Source organism: Apteryx rowi, unplaced genomic scaffold (genome assembly GCF_003343035.1).
Source record: "Apteryx rowi isolate R43461 unplaced genomic scaffold, aptRow1 scaffold_961, whole genome shotgun sequence".
NCBI classification, from domain to species: domain Eukaryota; kingdom Metazoa; phylum Chordata; class Aves; order Apterygiformes; family Apterygidae; genus Apteryx; species Apteryx rowi.
Window position 1 is genome coordinate 76,734 of NW_020451273.1, and position 14,860 is coordinate 91,593.

Consider the following 14,860-nt stretch of genomic DNA (forward strand, 5'->3'; position numbering starts at 1 on the left):
GCGGGTGCCGCGGCGGGCGGGCGGGCTCGCAGGGCGGTGCCAGCTCCTATTTGCCCTAAAGTTTGGCTCGTGTAAGTACGAATCTCGGTAAATCCGACAAATGATGGAAACGTGCCGCTCGGTTAAATGTCTTATGAGGATACACGTGCCAGCAGCTGCAATGGGTATGACGGAGAGGCTGCAGCCGTAAGAATGTAAATGTGAAATGTGGACGAAACTGGTATAAATTGGCGATGGAGGGATGAAAAAGATCAGCCCAAATCTTAGCAGCTAACTGGCTTTCAAGGATCACTTCAGTTTTAAATCGTTAGCAAAACCGTTAAGGACAATTGTTTAATTGTGCCTAATATTTTTGAACGTTTAATATGTTGAAAACACTTTGGCCCCCATCCTGCAGTTGGTCACTGTTCAGTCGTTCTCTGAATCTACAGGTAGCACCTTTGAAATTATACTAACATGTCAAAGGAAAGAATCTGGGCTGTGATCCTGAAAATGCTTACTTTGATATGGAACTTCGTTGTAGTGTAACATTATACTACTGTGTTAGCATGTTGATAAATTGAGAATAATGGCATATCAAAAAATTATGGAGAGGCTTAAGTGCTTACCATATTGGGTTTAGAGATTATAAGTCTGGAGGATGGACTTGGTCCAGTGGTGTTTTCATTTTAATTGATGCTTTTGAACAGTTTTGTAATAAGGTAAGTTCAGTACTCCACTAGGTTTTATTTCCTCCACTTCACAGATGGAGAATCTGAAGCACAGGCAAGTCATACAGTTCAATAAAATGAATGTTCTCGTTGCTGTAACGTAAACTCCTTTGCTCATTCCCCCAGGTGTTATTTTGGAGGATCCTTATTAATGATCAGAGGGTTAAGAGGGCACATGCACAGGTTTGTCGGAGACCTCATTTCATGAAAATGCCCCAGGTGGGCTCCTCATGATGAATGTATGATTGCAGGCCTTGAGGGGAAAGCAGAAGTGGGAGTACTAACAGGAGTATTTGGGAGGGGTTGTTTTCTGAGTTGTAGCAAAAGTGGCTTTTTTAAATTATAGCTCTGATAAAATTAGAAACCTAGTAGACTTAAGACTTTCACAGCACCATGATAGCAATACTCTATTAAAGAGAGTAATAATTTTTATTATATATGATAGGGTTTTTTTAACACCTACTTGACTCAGATAGCAGCAAAGATACCTTTATGGATTTAACATTCTTTCTACCCCTTCACTGAAGAGCTAAGGAAGTTCCCAAGAGATAGGTGAGTCATTCTAGATCTCAGTTTTCAAGAAGGGGGGTTAGAGAAAAGAAAGGTAAAGTTTTGATGCCGTTGAGATGGCTAACATTAAAAAAAAGAGGAAAAAAAAAGAAGAAAGGAAACAAGCTTTAGGACTTCTTTAAATTTAAAATGTTATGCTTACTTTTTATTAGTAAGTCTTGTAGTGTTATGTCAGATGCTCTTTCTCTAAAGTATATATTCTCTGCAACTCAATGACAATTCTTTAAGTCTTTTGTTAATTATAAATACTCTGATCAGATTTAGGATGCTGGAAAGCAGGGCTTCTGAGTTTCGTTTTATTCTCTGTGACTCTTTAATTAGTGAGATAAATTTATTAACCTTTCTTTAACACTGTGAAGTATCACCTTTCATCCACGCTACTGAAAAATGATTGTTCTTGATAAACACCTTTAATGAGTTTGATAGACGATATCTGCATGAACATGTTTTTGATTTAGGTGGTTATTTCACTGTATTTTTTTGTAACAGCTGTCTTTAATTTTCACAAGTATGTTTCTAGTTTGCTCCAAGAAATTTATAACTTAAACTTCAGAAGGTTTGAGTCTTTCCTTTTCGAGACTCCATGTTCTTCTCTTTTAAATAGTATGGCAGAAAAAAATATTTTGATTTTTATTTCAAATTGATTTCAATCTATTTATAATTGATTTTTATTTTTTATTACATGATCCTAACCCTAAGGTGTATGAATGAGTTTTGCGAACTTGGGTTTTGCTAGTTGAAGATGATATGCCTCAAGATTCTGAAGTTTGGTCAAATGACCATCTGCTTGATGCAAGGGTTCAGCTCAAAAACTGCTTCCTCAGGCAAATATGTAGGCCAAAAGTCACCCAGCAGGCTATATAATGGTGCTAGCTATTTTTTTGGTTTCAAAAGCTGTGTTTGTAGTGCTGTGTATAAATGGGAGTTTGAAAATATTATAAAACAGTGGGGGAGAGTTTCCATCTCCTCTTTCTTTATGATTTTTAACGTATTTTAGGTGTTTTTATAAATATTGTGCATCTGTACTTTTTTTTTTCTTTTGGAATTGCTTTGGTATACATACATGGAATGTACCTTACAGCTACAATTGTGTCCTCTTGGAGTCTTTAAATGTTCTTTTTTTCCAATGTTTATTTCCGTATTCCATATCTCAGCTGCTGCTGAGAGCAAGATCTTCTGGGTAGTATTTATTTGTCAGGCAGTGAAGTGTGGGATAAAGTTATCATCCATCATAATTCAGCTCATCCTCTTGAACTGATAATCATGATGATTCTAAATGCACACATTTCCAAACGATACCAAAATTGTAGGAACTGACATGGCTAGGGCATCTGCAGTGCTAATCTTGTGTCCCCCCTGCTGTACCTCTGTCTCCAGTCCTGTAGTTGACTTCTTTCATTCTTCCAGACTTCTGCAGCTAATCTGATTTATCAGCTAGAAGGGGAGAGGGCGACAAGACTTGTACAACGGTGAGGAAATGGAGGGTGGCAGAGGTTTCCCCTACTCCTCTTCTGAGCTGAGAGTGTTCCTTTTTGTCTCTTGCTCCTGGAAAGAGCTAGAGCCCAGCTGCTGTTTGTGTGGAGTGGCTGGGGATTGTGTGAGCAGGAGGGCTGTTAGAGGAATGGGAGCTCCTTTACCCTGAGGAAGGAGAGAGTCTGCTCTCCAGACCCCCAGCAAGATCAGATGAGAGACTAGTAAGGCGGTGGGGGGAGAGAGATGCACTATCTCCTGCTGCCTGAGCTGTTACTTAGCTGCTTGTCCAAAAGGTTCAACAGTATCCTGATTCTTGGTGGTACCATGGTAAGTTTTTAGAATTACCGCCAGAAGTTGTTTGAATACAATTGCTCATCACTAGCTTGAACGAGAATTGCTCAAGCAGTTTGGAATCCTGTCAAACACTGTTCTAAGCCCTAGCATTCCTGAAGAATCTGATTTAGAGCTCTTATTTTGTACATCTGGAAGTTTTCTCCTGCACAAAAAAAATCTGTAATTGGGCTGAAAATCTGCATAGCTCTGAATTGTGTTCTAATATGGAAAAGGTCCTGTACGTTTAACAGCTTAACAAAATCATGCTGTCTACCCTGTTTCCTTATAGCTGCCTTTATAAATTGTTAGTGCCTAGTACAATCTTTACTGAGAGAAGACTGCAAAAATAAGAAATTGTTAAATTGTTAAAAACTTCAACTGGAGTGTCTCTGGTGCAGTTTTCATACAGAAGTACCTCAATGAGAAATAAAGAATGGGATTCTGTTCTCAGTTATGCATTCATGATATTTGTATAATTATAATTATTAGTTTTCACTTTTTACAATGTGGTTTACAGATAGACACTTGTAAACTAAAAATTTAAAATGTATTTAAATAGCCATAGATCTCTACTTCTTACCTCAATTTCAGTCCTATATGGCTTTGGCTATCTGTGACTGATCCTTTGGCTTAAAAAAAAAAAAAAGTATTCTGAAGTACTTAAAGCTGCAGTAAGAATATGCACTGATTTAATTCCATGCCTTTCTCAGATGTAGTTTAACTGGCTATATTATTTTCTGTGCAAAGAAAGATGAGTGAAGAATTTGTCCAGAAATGTGTTTTAGCATTGTTGTAGGGGTTTTTTGTTTGGTTGGTTTTTTTGGAGGGGGTGGGTCTTTTTTTGTTGTTGTTCTTTTTTTATATAGTGTAGTCTGTGACATCTGGCAACCATACTGGCTGATGCCACTCCAGCAAGGCAGCAGCTGCCAGAAGAAGGTAGAATATTGCCAAGCTGAATCTTAACTTTAGCTTTCCTATTCATGAGATTCTTGTGTGAGCAGAAATCTGTTTTACCTTTTTCTTTTTCACAGTATTCCACTGAGCACAGGGGGGAAGGTGTTCTTAAACTATGTTGTAGTTTTAAAAGCCGCTTCCATGATGAGCGTTTAGGGGGTTAGGGAGTGTGCCAGTTCAGTTTTCTGTTTGTCTTGTTTGGTCTCTTTGACTGCGCTCAGTTTGACAGTGCTGTGTCTTTTACAGTGAGGTCGGTGGCTTGGCTGTAGTTGTCTAACAAGGCGAGCCATTCATAAATGTGTTTCTTGGCCTGGAGAAGCTGGATTGCATTTTGTAGCATAAAATCAGAGTTCATTACGTCTTAGGAGAGTGAAAACTCTGCGGTGATATTGAAATAGCACCCACTCAGTTGGCTTGTGCTTGGTGATAATGTTGGGTCATTTGCAGCGAAGGCTCTGTAAGTGCTTATTTAAAAAAAAAAAAAAAAGAAGAAGAAAAAAATAAATACATTGACAGGCCCACATTCACACGTTTTATGTTGGGGTGAGGTCATCTGCAGCTGGCATGTAGAGAGCTTAAAAAAAAAAAAAAAAGCATAGGTTCTTTGTTAGGCAGTCTCAGAAATCTAAATGTGATGTTCTAGGCGCTGAGTATTTGCCAAGAATTAGGCCTTTGTTTGTAAGTGAAACATGACTGTATAAGAAAATGTCTCTTTTTGCTCAACAAATTGTTTGGGGGTGTTACAGGTAGCTGTATATCCACTCTCTAATATTTGAGGTACAGGGTGGAAAAGACTTTGTATCAACTGTGTGTGCTAGTAGCCAGAAAATGATATATATTCTAGGTAAATATACATGACTGATCATTAAGAAGCCATACATCTCAAGCAACACAATGGATCTTTTAAAGCACTTTCTTAGATTAGTATTTCACTGTCTTCTCTAGTTTTGAGCTAGCAAACAAGTTCTTTCAGGCTTTTATTTTGTCATTGTAAAGTGAGTAGATCCATCGATTGCACTGGTCAGATGAGGAGCAGAAAAGAAAGAAAGGCCAGTTGTGGCTGGGAAGTCTGTGTAAGGTGACTGTCTTTCCTCATTCTACCTCCCTCCTTGTCCACATGCACCTTGCAAACTAGAAAAAAATATTTATGCCGTATTTGTAATAATATATCTATCAGTAAAAGTGATTTATGAACCTGTTAGAGGATCCTGCGTGAGGTTTTACTGTGTTGCTTTGATGAATTCTACTGCTTCATTTGGAAGTCCTCTTAGTTGTATATGCCACAGAAACAGCCCCTTTGGTAGTGCATTGTTCAGTCTCTCTCTGGTCATTTCAGCTGTTGTGACAGGAGCAAAAGGCGTTTTCATATCTTAGTGATCAGAGGTTTTTATGGTAATAATGGAAATTCTGGTAGTGGGATTAGAATATGGAGGAAAGAAAGTGGGCAGGTAGTAACTGCAGGTGGATTGGCCTTTGCAAGACCTACTCGTTGCAGTTCTACAGACTACCTATTATTTGTGGTGCTCTTTGTGGTGAGAAGACATTTGAAAATGTGAATTTGTGTTGGTTGTACCAAATTGAGGCCACCCATTTTTGTTATTAGATGCTGGAATTCTGGATTGAATTTTTCAGTTCTGTTTTTTTTTTAACAATTAATTTCAGTTGTGCAATGTATTTGGATTGTAAAACGAATTTAATGATCCTCGTTTGGCTCTTGCAACTGAGTGCTCTAGGGTATTAAGCTTCTTATTCACTTGCTGTGCATTTTTAACTTCTTCCCTTGGAAAGCTGCTTATTTGTGCAGCTTTATCTAGAACAGTGTTAGCAGAAGACTTTTGTAATGTGTTGTCTTATGCAGCCTTTTTTTTTTTTTTCAGTGTGACTCTTGTCCCTGTTTGTTTGCCAGGCCTCTCCTCTCTGAATTTAAAGCCCTGGTAAACATAATACGTAGGCATAGAGTCTACTTGTGCTGCAGCTGTTTTGATCTTTAGGGAATCTGACATAATTGAATCCTAGGGGAAACTTCTATAATAAATGAAGATATGTGAATATCAGAGCTCAAGAAATTTAAAATCTACATTTGTCAAACATTTGGCAGTAACTCTAGTAGTTAACTCTTAACATCAATCTGCATTCAAACATCTTCAGTAATGGGAAGCTAAACTAGCAGGTGTTTCTTGATGCTTTGTGATCTGAGTGCCATTCCAAAATGGGAATGTTTAAGTCTATGAAATTAAATATAGAGAAACCAGAAGATATAAAATCAGTATTTCCCTAATTGCTCAAAGAGGAAGCTAGATATTCTAGGTAAAACAAAACAAAAGGCCTAGGAACTCAGCTGTGTTTGAGTGCTGGGTTTACCATACAAGCATCCCCTTCAACTGACTGGGCTCTGGGTGTAACATTAGGATGGACAAGATCATAATGAATTACCATTTCCTATATTCCTATTTCCTATATTCTGTTTTGTTTTTGTGATCATTGTAGTGAGTTTGTTCCTGCACTGGCCAAATTCAGCTAAACTTGACACAGGAGTCAAAGTTCAGTACAGAAGTTCCTGTATTTTTTGCAAAAGTAATTGGCCTCAGAGAGGGAAGAGGTCCTGAAGGAAAAGCTTACTTCTCTTTAGAAACCTGACAGCCCGTGTGAAAGAGAGAGATCTTTAAAAGTCTCAGCTGTGGAGGAAACTTTAATTGCATCTTAAGCCTTTAGAAATTAAGGAAAATCAGAGAGACGTAAATTCAAAAGAATTTGTCCGGTGCATTCACTGTTGAGCAAGTTCTTCAGATCATTGATTATAAATTAAAGCATGTTGGAACACAGGAATAGCAATCCTCATTTGGGTTAACACGGGGCAGAAGAACAATGGCATCCCTACCGGAGCCTCAGTATCTCACCTACCCCTCTGATTTTCTTCTTTGTCCTGTGTGTCAGAGTTAAAGCTGTTTAGAGAGTCCTCTTTCAGTGCTTTTTTGCTGTTGTTCCTCATGTGTGAAATGGCTTTGCTGTATTTGGCTGCCAAGCCTTTCCTCACTTAAACCTATCATAAATACCTTATTTCGTGATGCTCATGCACATGGAGACAGTAATTTATGTAAACTAAACCTCTAGGTTATTTCCTAGTATGTTAAATCTTCTATTTTTTAATTTATACATTAGGGAGCTGGGGCTGCCATTACTTCAGTTGTTTTACACTCAGCATCAAACAGTTATCGAGTAATAAATAGCAAGAAAGGAACGTGCAGTCAGCACATCTGCTTATATTCTAGACACAACTGAAATGTTTTCATTGGCAATGGATTTTATTCTACTCAGGCCCCACAGATGCTCTTTGGTCTGTTTCTTTTTAGCTCGTGCATTTCCTCTTTACAATTGGTTTAAGGCAGTTTGTAGAATGTTACCAGTTATTGTCTGGAAATGTATTGTTTTATTATTGTCCTCCTAAAATAACTGTCCCTATTAAACAGAAAGCTGAGCTACTTTTTTTTTCTTCTCCTAGTTGTATTGTGTCTTTTGACATTCTTCATCAGGAAGAATAGTCAGAGGATCCTAGATGGCTATTAAAATGCTGCTTGCTTCCTGGTTTGGCTTACCTCACATTTGTGTAAGTCTTAATGCCAGTACAAAGGACATACAGTTTGTGGGTGGGAATGGGGAGAGAAGTGATACAGTGAAAGTCAAGATCCAGGCTGATTTGAATTTATGTGGCTGTGGGAACACTGGTTAAAACATACAGTAATTCTAAAGTTTTTTTTTCCACATTACTGAGTATCTGAAACAAGGAAGTTGTTACCCAAAACTTTTGTGCAGTTCTAATAATGAATATTTGTGGCATAGAGAAGACCTACTGGTAAAGTTTTGAAATATCTACCACACATTTCAAGTATGTATTGCACAAAGAGTACAAACAGCTGTGAATTACAGGAGATTAACATTTGTTATCAGGCTGTAACTATCCTTTCTCTCCCCACCTATAATACAGTCCATTCTAGCATTGTACTCTGTGTGTACTTCGGTTTCATCCTCATTATATTATTTTGCCATTATGACTGTGTTGGCTGGAAGTGTGAGAAAATTCCACCCCTTAGCTGGCATAGGTGTGCTCATAAATTCCCCTAATGTAGGTGCAATTCTACCAAAAGAAACGTCTGACTGTCAGCTTAATATATGGCCATTAAGGAGGAGGCCTAGGTAGGTTGGCAGGAAACACCTTCTGGCAGCTGTGCACCATGTGCTGAATCAGGGCTTGCCTGGCACCGCTAGTATGGTGGCACTGCTGCCCTCGCAGCCTGCAAAAGCCCTCGTGGGCCAGATGGCAAAGAGAAGCCTCAGTCACTTTCGTGCTGTTGATTCTGCTAAGTTGCTAGAAGAGAGTTATGGGGCAAAGCAAGTGGAAAAAGCACCAGCAAGAGGCAACCTCACAATAAGAATAACATAATGAGTTACCTTTTGTGGAAATACTAGTCAGTAAAACAGGCAGTCTAAAGACCCTCGTATAAAGTACATGCTTCTGTCATTGATGACACTCTGCTTACCAGACATGACCAGGTGATACGGAGAGGTGTGATGGGAATGCCAAGGCTTCTCCATGGGTGTGGATGTGAGGAGGGGCAGCTTGATCTGTGTAAGAATGATGTGAGTTTTAACATTAAAAATCCCCAAATAGAACAGGTACCAGAAGAGCTCAGATAGGCTCAAGCAAACCACAATCTCTTTGTTTCTGGCCATGGTTTGATATAATTTGTATTGCAGTACTGCTTTTGGCACGCTGCTCCATCAAGATATGCCTGAGTGCCCCCGCCCCCCCGTGCTGGTTCTGTCGTGCAGTGGTGCCCTGGGAGAGGGAGGGAGGGAGGGAGGCTGCCTGCCTTCCCTCTCTGGGACGTGGGCAGAGGGGAGGAGCGTGGGGGACGGTGCTAGGGAGCTTCTCTAGGGCTGGAGAAAACCTGGAGGTACTGACTTTTTTCGGTCATCCTGCGAGTTTTGAGCTGACTCTTTTCTGAAGCCTGTTAGAGGTAACAGAGATCTCTTTATGGTGTGGGGTTTCAGGGCTGAAAAGTGTCTGCTGCTTGCATAGGGCTTTCCGTACTTCTCGGAGTGACTGCTCTACAGGAAGGAGGAATGTGGCAGCAGGAGCAACAGTGAGTAATTTAATGTGCTTCCTTTTGGCTTGAAACCCTGAGAAGTGAAAAGTGGGGCAAAAAGGATGTTTATCTGAGGACTGTTAATATGTATATTTATTTTTTTTACTGCTGATGTATTCACCATTTCTCAGTGCAGTTAGTATTTCTTTAATAGGTGGAGGTAATAGGATTATAAAGCTGTTATATAAAAGAGGTGCTAAAATGTGTTAGCTTAATGCCCAACTGAAAAACTAATCTGCTAGAAAAGACTTGTTAAAGGAGCGGGTTTAGACACTTGTAAAACTCAAGGACTTGAACTGTCTTGCATAGAAAAGCTGATGGTATACATTGATCTTTCTACCCTGTCAGCTGTAAAGAATTTAATTCTTTCTTGGAGGGTTTAAAGAAGGTTGCTGTATTTATTTGTGATACCCCCAGAGCAAACCCCTTGCTGCTTTGAATTTGGGCCCTTATAAAGTACTAAGTAACAGCCTGCACAATATTGATCTGATGAACACTGTCTCAAGGAACTCTTTCGTGCTTCATTTCCTGTTTGGACTTAGGAGGGGTTTTAAAGCTAGGTTGAAATGAATCCATTTGGCAGCTGTGGAATTTGTGCATTTCACTGAACTTGAGAAGGCTGCAGAGGGTTTTGGAAAATCCTGCATGATAGGGAACCTCTCCTTACTGGGGAATGTGAGACAGGCAGAATTGGAAGGTTATTTTGTGCAAATTCAAAAAAGCTTCCACTAAAGGAATTTTGCATGCATGAAACTAAAGGATCTCTCTAGAGCTTCTCTGCAGGTGTTCCATACAGGGTGAATTGTTTTAAATACAAGCACCTGAGAAATAAAGTTTAGGCAGCAATTGTTCTGCCTGATTATTTATATTGTTTATACTGATTTAGCTTTTTCTACAAATAATCATGTGAATCTAGGCCTTAAAGTAGTTGTCATAATGACAATTTTTAATTTAAAAACATATCAGTGAAAAATAAGTTTTTGAAAATAATGAGTTTATCAACCCCAGTTGCATATCAAAGTTTGTTTATAATATATATTTTTTTCCCTTCACTAATATGTAGGTCAGGGCTACCAATAATCCATCTTTCTGCTGACCTTCTCTTTGTCTATGTAGAAATTTTGTCTAGATGAAAAAGAATGGCTATCAATCTAGAATTTTGGGGTATCTCTCAGCTTGGTTATGGTAGTAGCTTCAGCCAGGCTGCTAGACAAATGACCATTGCATATGGGCAGATTGACCCTGCAGCCCCATGCACAGGGAGCCGGCTGCACATATGTTGCTTGTTTGCTCTGTGTTTGCACAGCAAATCTGACTCAGTACACATGCATGTGTATTTCTGTTGCGAAAACCCTGAATGAAATGTGGCTATAATCCAGTTGCTTTTCTTTGAAAAAATCTTGTCCGTGCAGGAACCTCACTTATTAGTTTGGGCTGTTTGCAGAGAGGGGCAAGTTAGGGCTTTGTGTTCATGCCCACAAGCCCAAGGATCAGAATTTGAACCCCCCTGTTCACTGAGGTGGTCAGACAGCAGTGCATTTCTGACTGATTCCTACAAGTAGCCTATTCTGAGCAGTGCTGGGGAGCCTTGGAAAAGTAGGGTTTGTCAGGTGTTTCAAAAAATGTAGCAGGTTACAGAGCTTGAGCTCACAGACAAGCTGCAGAGCACAAGAGCAGCTGCCAATATAAATAAGATGTTAGGTACCCAACATAGATCATATGGTATTTATGTGCCTTAATATGATCATGAGTTTGTTTAGAATGGTGTTTGCAGTGTCTGTCTAGATATGGATTTGTCTGTCTGTAGATGCATAGAGACCTTCCTCATTCTTTGTAAAGCCTTTGACTTTGAAATTCTGGCCGATTTCATTTTTGGATAACTACATTCTAATTTTTTCATGGATTTTGAAGTGGGTACCATGGTCTTTTTAACCTTGTGGCCTGAAGTGCTGTGTTTTTGCTGTGCACAGCTAACCAGCTGCAGCTTTCTAAACTAGGCTTGGTCATGCTTCACTGAGAAGTTATCTCATAAGATGAATTGCACTTTAGGTCTGTATGAAAGGTTCTTGGGTATGTCTGATAGAGGTCAGGTCTAGCTAGAGAGAGGTTTGACAGCTACGAGAAGAATTCTGTTGTACTACCTATATTTTCACACCCCTATTTGAGGGACAGATACCCAGAGTTACCAAGTATAGAAGAAGGAAGAACTGCTTTTCCAGTGTCTTGAAGATTATTGGTTAATCTTTATAGCAAGATTTGTTTAGTATTGTATTTTTGTTTGAATTATTTTTGCCCATATTTTAATATCTGTCTGACCCGGTGATCTTTTCATTCTCCAGTATATCAGCAATGATTTGTTTATCATCAGCCCGTGCTTAATTGGCGAGGGTTTCCTTTTCTCTAAAAGTTATGAAGTACAAAACATTTGCATTTCATGTAAATTGCAGAGTGACCATTGGTCTTTATTAAAGTTGGAGTAGATTCTTCATGACTATTCTGGTCAATATTTTATTTTATTAAGACTTTTATTAAGGCTATTCCATTAATAACAATTTGATGGATGTGTTATAGCTCTGGCTTTTATCCTATATCTCTGAGTATGGCTTTCTATCACTAGCCTCTGGGCCTAACACTTGTTTTTCTTTTTACAAGGCCACAACTGTTACTGTTCTTGAGTCGGAGTTAGTTATCTTAGCAACCCAGGAACACCAGTCTTTTAAACTGGCTGGTGAAAAATCACCTTTTCAAAGTAAGCAAGCTTTTATTAGCTAAGATAAAGCTTGAAGAGTCCTTAGCATGGAACAGTAAAGTACATACTCCAAACAAGCTTTTATTAAGGCCTAACGTCATGCTTGTCCTTTTATTTCCATTTACGGTCATCTTATATTCACAGGTTCTGCATCCCTGGTGGAAGTCGTGTTAGCTTTTCACTGCTTTTTTTCAGTTGCTGTCATTCATGAGGGCACAGCTTTTAATAATTCATTAGTATAGCCTTTCTGTGCACATGCCATTCCCTTGTCCCAGGAAAAGACTAATACCTTTTACCTTATGAACTAATAATGTAAGTTGAGTGAATTAATTTGTGTATGTTTTTCCATTTAACATACCTGAAGCATCTTCATGCTTTCCGTGTGTTGCAATACAAACTATATTCTCCATAGAAGACACCAAAATACCAAACTGCAAGCTATGGTGTTTGTATATAAAATGTTAATTATGCCCTTCTGCATGTGTTGTGATGAGTTGAAAATGACTAATTGTTTGTAATTATGCATGCATATTTATGCCACTTTTATAAAGTGCTCAAGTATAAATATTTTAAGCAAGAATAACATTCAGTTATTCTGACTGCCATAGAACTTGGAGAAGAGGTTTAAGGTGTCATACAAAATAACTCACATTGACAGTAGTAAAATCTGAGTATGTGTCACTGGCAAGTACTGTGAACTTCTAGTAACATCTGCTTGTAAACGGCATTCACAAAACTGACAAAATCTGTGCACATGATATTCTACTTAACTCAGTGTGAAGGGGGTACAAATCAGACTGGTGCAGTAAGTTCAGAGTTTGCTTTATTTCCATAAATGAGCATCTTTGTACCTTAGCAATTTAACATCTGCATGCTCTTCCTGATATAAAAGTATTTCATAAGTTTGTTCTTCTGACTGATGCTCCTGATTGCTTCCTGATATTTTGTTATGTTTTTTTCATGGGTAGTTTATTTTTAAATTTTTATTTGTGGAAAAAATAATTTCTCTCATGGGGGAGGATCTGCTTGCCCCAGTCTATGCATGAGTGGTAAGTAGCTACTTTAACTTCTTTTAGAAAAATACAGTCTGCTTCTGATATGGTGGGGGGCTATGGATTTAATAAATTGATTTTGATCAATTTTTTGTCCACTCTGACTGGGGAGTGGACAACTGCACTTTTATTTGCATCCCCATTGTTTGGGTGATAATATGTAGTGGGGCAATAGGGTGGGGTCTTTGAGCAGATAATTCTTCAGTTGCTGCAGTTGTGAATCTGAGCTGTAAGAAACAGACTTGAACTGTGGACAAAGCTATGGTCCAGAATCCCTTCTGTCATGCAAAAATCTTTCCTCAGTATGTATGGCAGGGATCCTGGAAAGGCAGAAATAATCGGATGAAGCAAACAATATTAAAAATGACAGCTAATTAGAAAATGATGCTTGGGTGAAAGGGATGAGCTGATGTTACAGCAGGCAATATTCAGAAACAAATACTATCCTGTTAACTTCAGTTTTGAGCTTGACCGTGAGCACTTGTTTAACTCAAGTTATATCAATATGATATTTCTGCTGTCACCTCTCAGGGCACCATAACTGAACATTTGGCTTACTGTGGCATGTCTGCCAACAAGACTAAACAGAATGTCTGAAGTAAAACTTCATAGCTGAAAAAAATCATAAATAAAATATTCATATTGAAATATGCTGAACTAGCTGAAATAAAATATATTCATTGAAAATCTCAGTCTTATTTTTGTCTTCCACTCCTTTCCTGTAGATTTTTCCATTTAATCTCATTCTATTCATTTTTCTTTTCCTTTTTCATGCCTCGTTCCCTTTGATATTTGATACATGATAGTTTTATCTGCATCTCATTTTCCTAGTTAGGGTGCTTCCCTCTCCTCCCCACCCATTCTGGAGATTGATCGAGTTTGGACTCTAGAAGTATGGGGGGAGGTTAAACTGGATTTAATCTATTTTTTGTTTTGAGCCCATTTAAAACTTTTTTTGAATTCATTTTTCTTAACTGTAAAACAATGATCACTCTTTTCTATTTTTCTGTGCAAACTGGAGTATTCCCTTTGATGGAAAGTGAATCCTACCCCTTATCTGTGCTGTTTATCTCTTAACTGAGACTTTCCTCCTTTTTTCCTGTTGCTCTTTCACATTTTAGTTCCCTCCCCTGCCCACCTGCCTGCAATCCCAGTAGCATGTTTTGGGCATTCCTTCAGTACTTCAGCTGTAGCCTGCAACTCATATGAGGATCAGCAAAATAAAGTGTATATCAGTTACTGACAGCAACTGCAGTAATATTTTTATAAGGTTAAAAAAATCCCCAAACCAATATTTGGGGCATATATGGAGATCCTGGATTTAATTTCTGTTGCCATTCATTTGACCAATATAGTATAAATTAGAATATTGAGTTTCTTGCATGTCACAGGCTTTTTAGGACCGTAAAGTCCATCACCTTATGTCTGTCATGTGCATAGTGGAAAGAAATAGGTGCATTTACAATGTAACAAAAAGAAACAGGAAAGAAACCCTATCCTTTGTAAAATAATGTCTTCAGATTCAGGGGGGACATGAGGAATGCCTGTGAAAGGAATGCAGCCAGTGATGGTTACCCCCTCAGCAGGGGCAGGAGGGGATCAGGCAGCCTTCAGAGGACCCTAGGGAGGAAGGAAGAACGACTTGTTTTTCTGTGCAGTTGGGATGGCCCCGTTTTCAGAAGTATACAGTGGGAGTAAATGCATATGGGGTATTACCAAAATGTTAAATCTAAACTTTGAGGGATACAAAAACAATTGGATATCTGAAAATATCATAGCATTGGTTCCAGCTTGCTGGCCACCCTGAAGTTGTAAAATGCTGCTGCTGGCTTGGTTTGGAGTGTTTGTATCCTTGTGGGCTCATCTGCTGAACAA

At 38.7% G+C, this 14,860-nt stretch overlaps 1 protein-coding gene across 10 annotated transcripts in view; it reads left to right on the top strand.

The window, feature by feature from the left end:
* B4GALT4 (beta-1,4-galactosyltransferase 4) overlaps positions 1-14,860 on the top strand; it is a 32,644-nt gene that overhangs the window by 310 nt on the left and 17,474 nt on the right. For 3 of the 10 annotated variants that reach the window (XM_026054722.1, XM_026054730.1, XM_026054727.1), the window contains exon 1: positions 8,948-9,181. The exons of 1 other annotated variant lie outside the window; for it this stretch is intronic. Coding sequence is in view for 3 of the 9 variants with exons in the window: in XM_026054727.1 (XP_025910512.1) it covers positions 9,162-9,181 (20 nt within the window). In the remaining 6 variants the exon portion in view is untranslated. Of the gene's footprint in view, positions 1-874; positions 894-1,187; positions 1,263-8,947; positions 9,182-14,860 lie in introns of those variants that run through there. 6 more of the 10 variants (XM_026054723.1, XM_026054731.1, XM_026054728.1 and 3 more) reach the window with 5 other exon arrangements.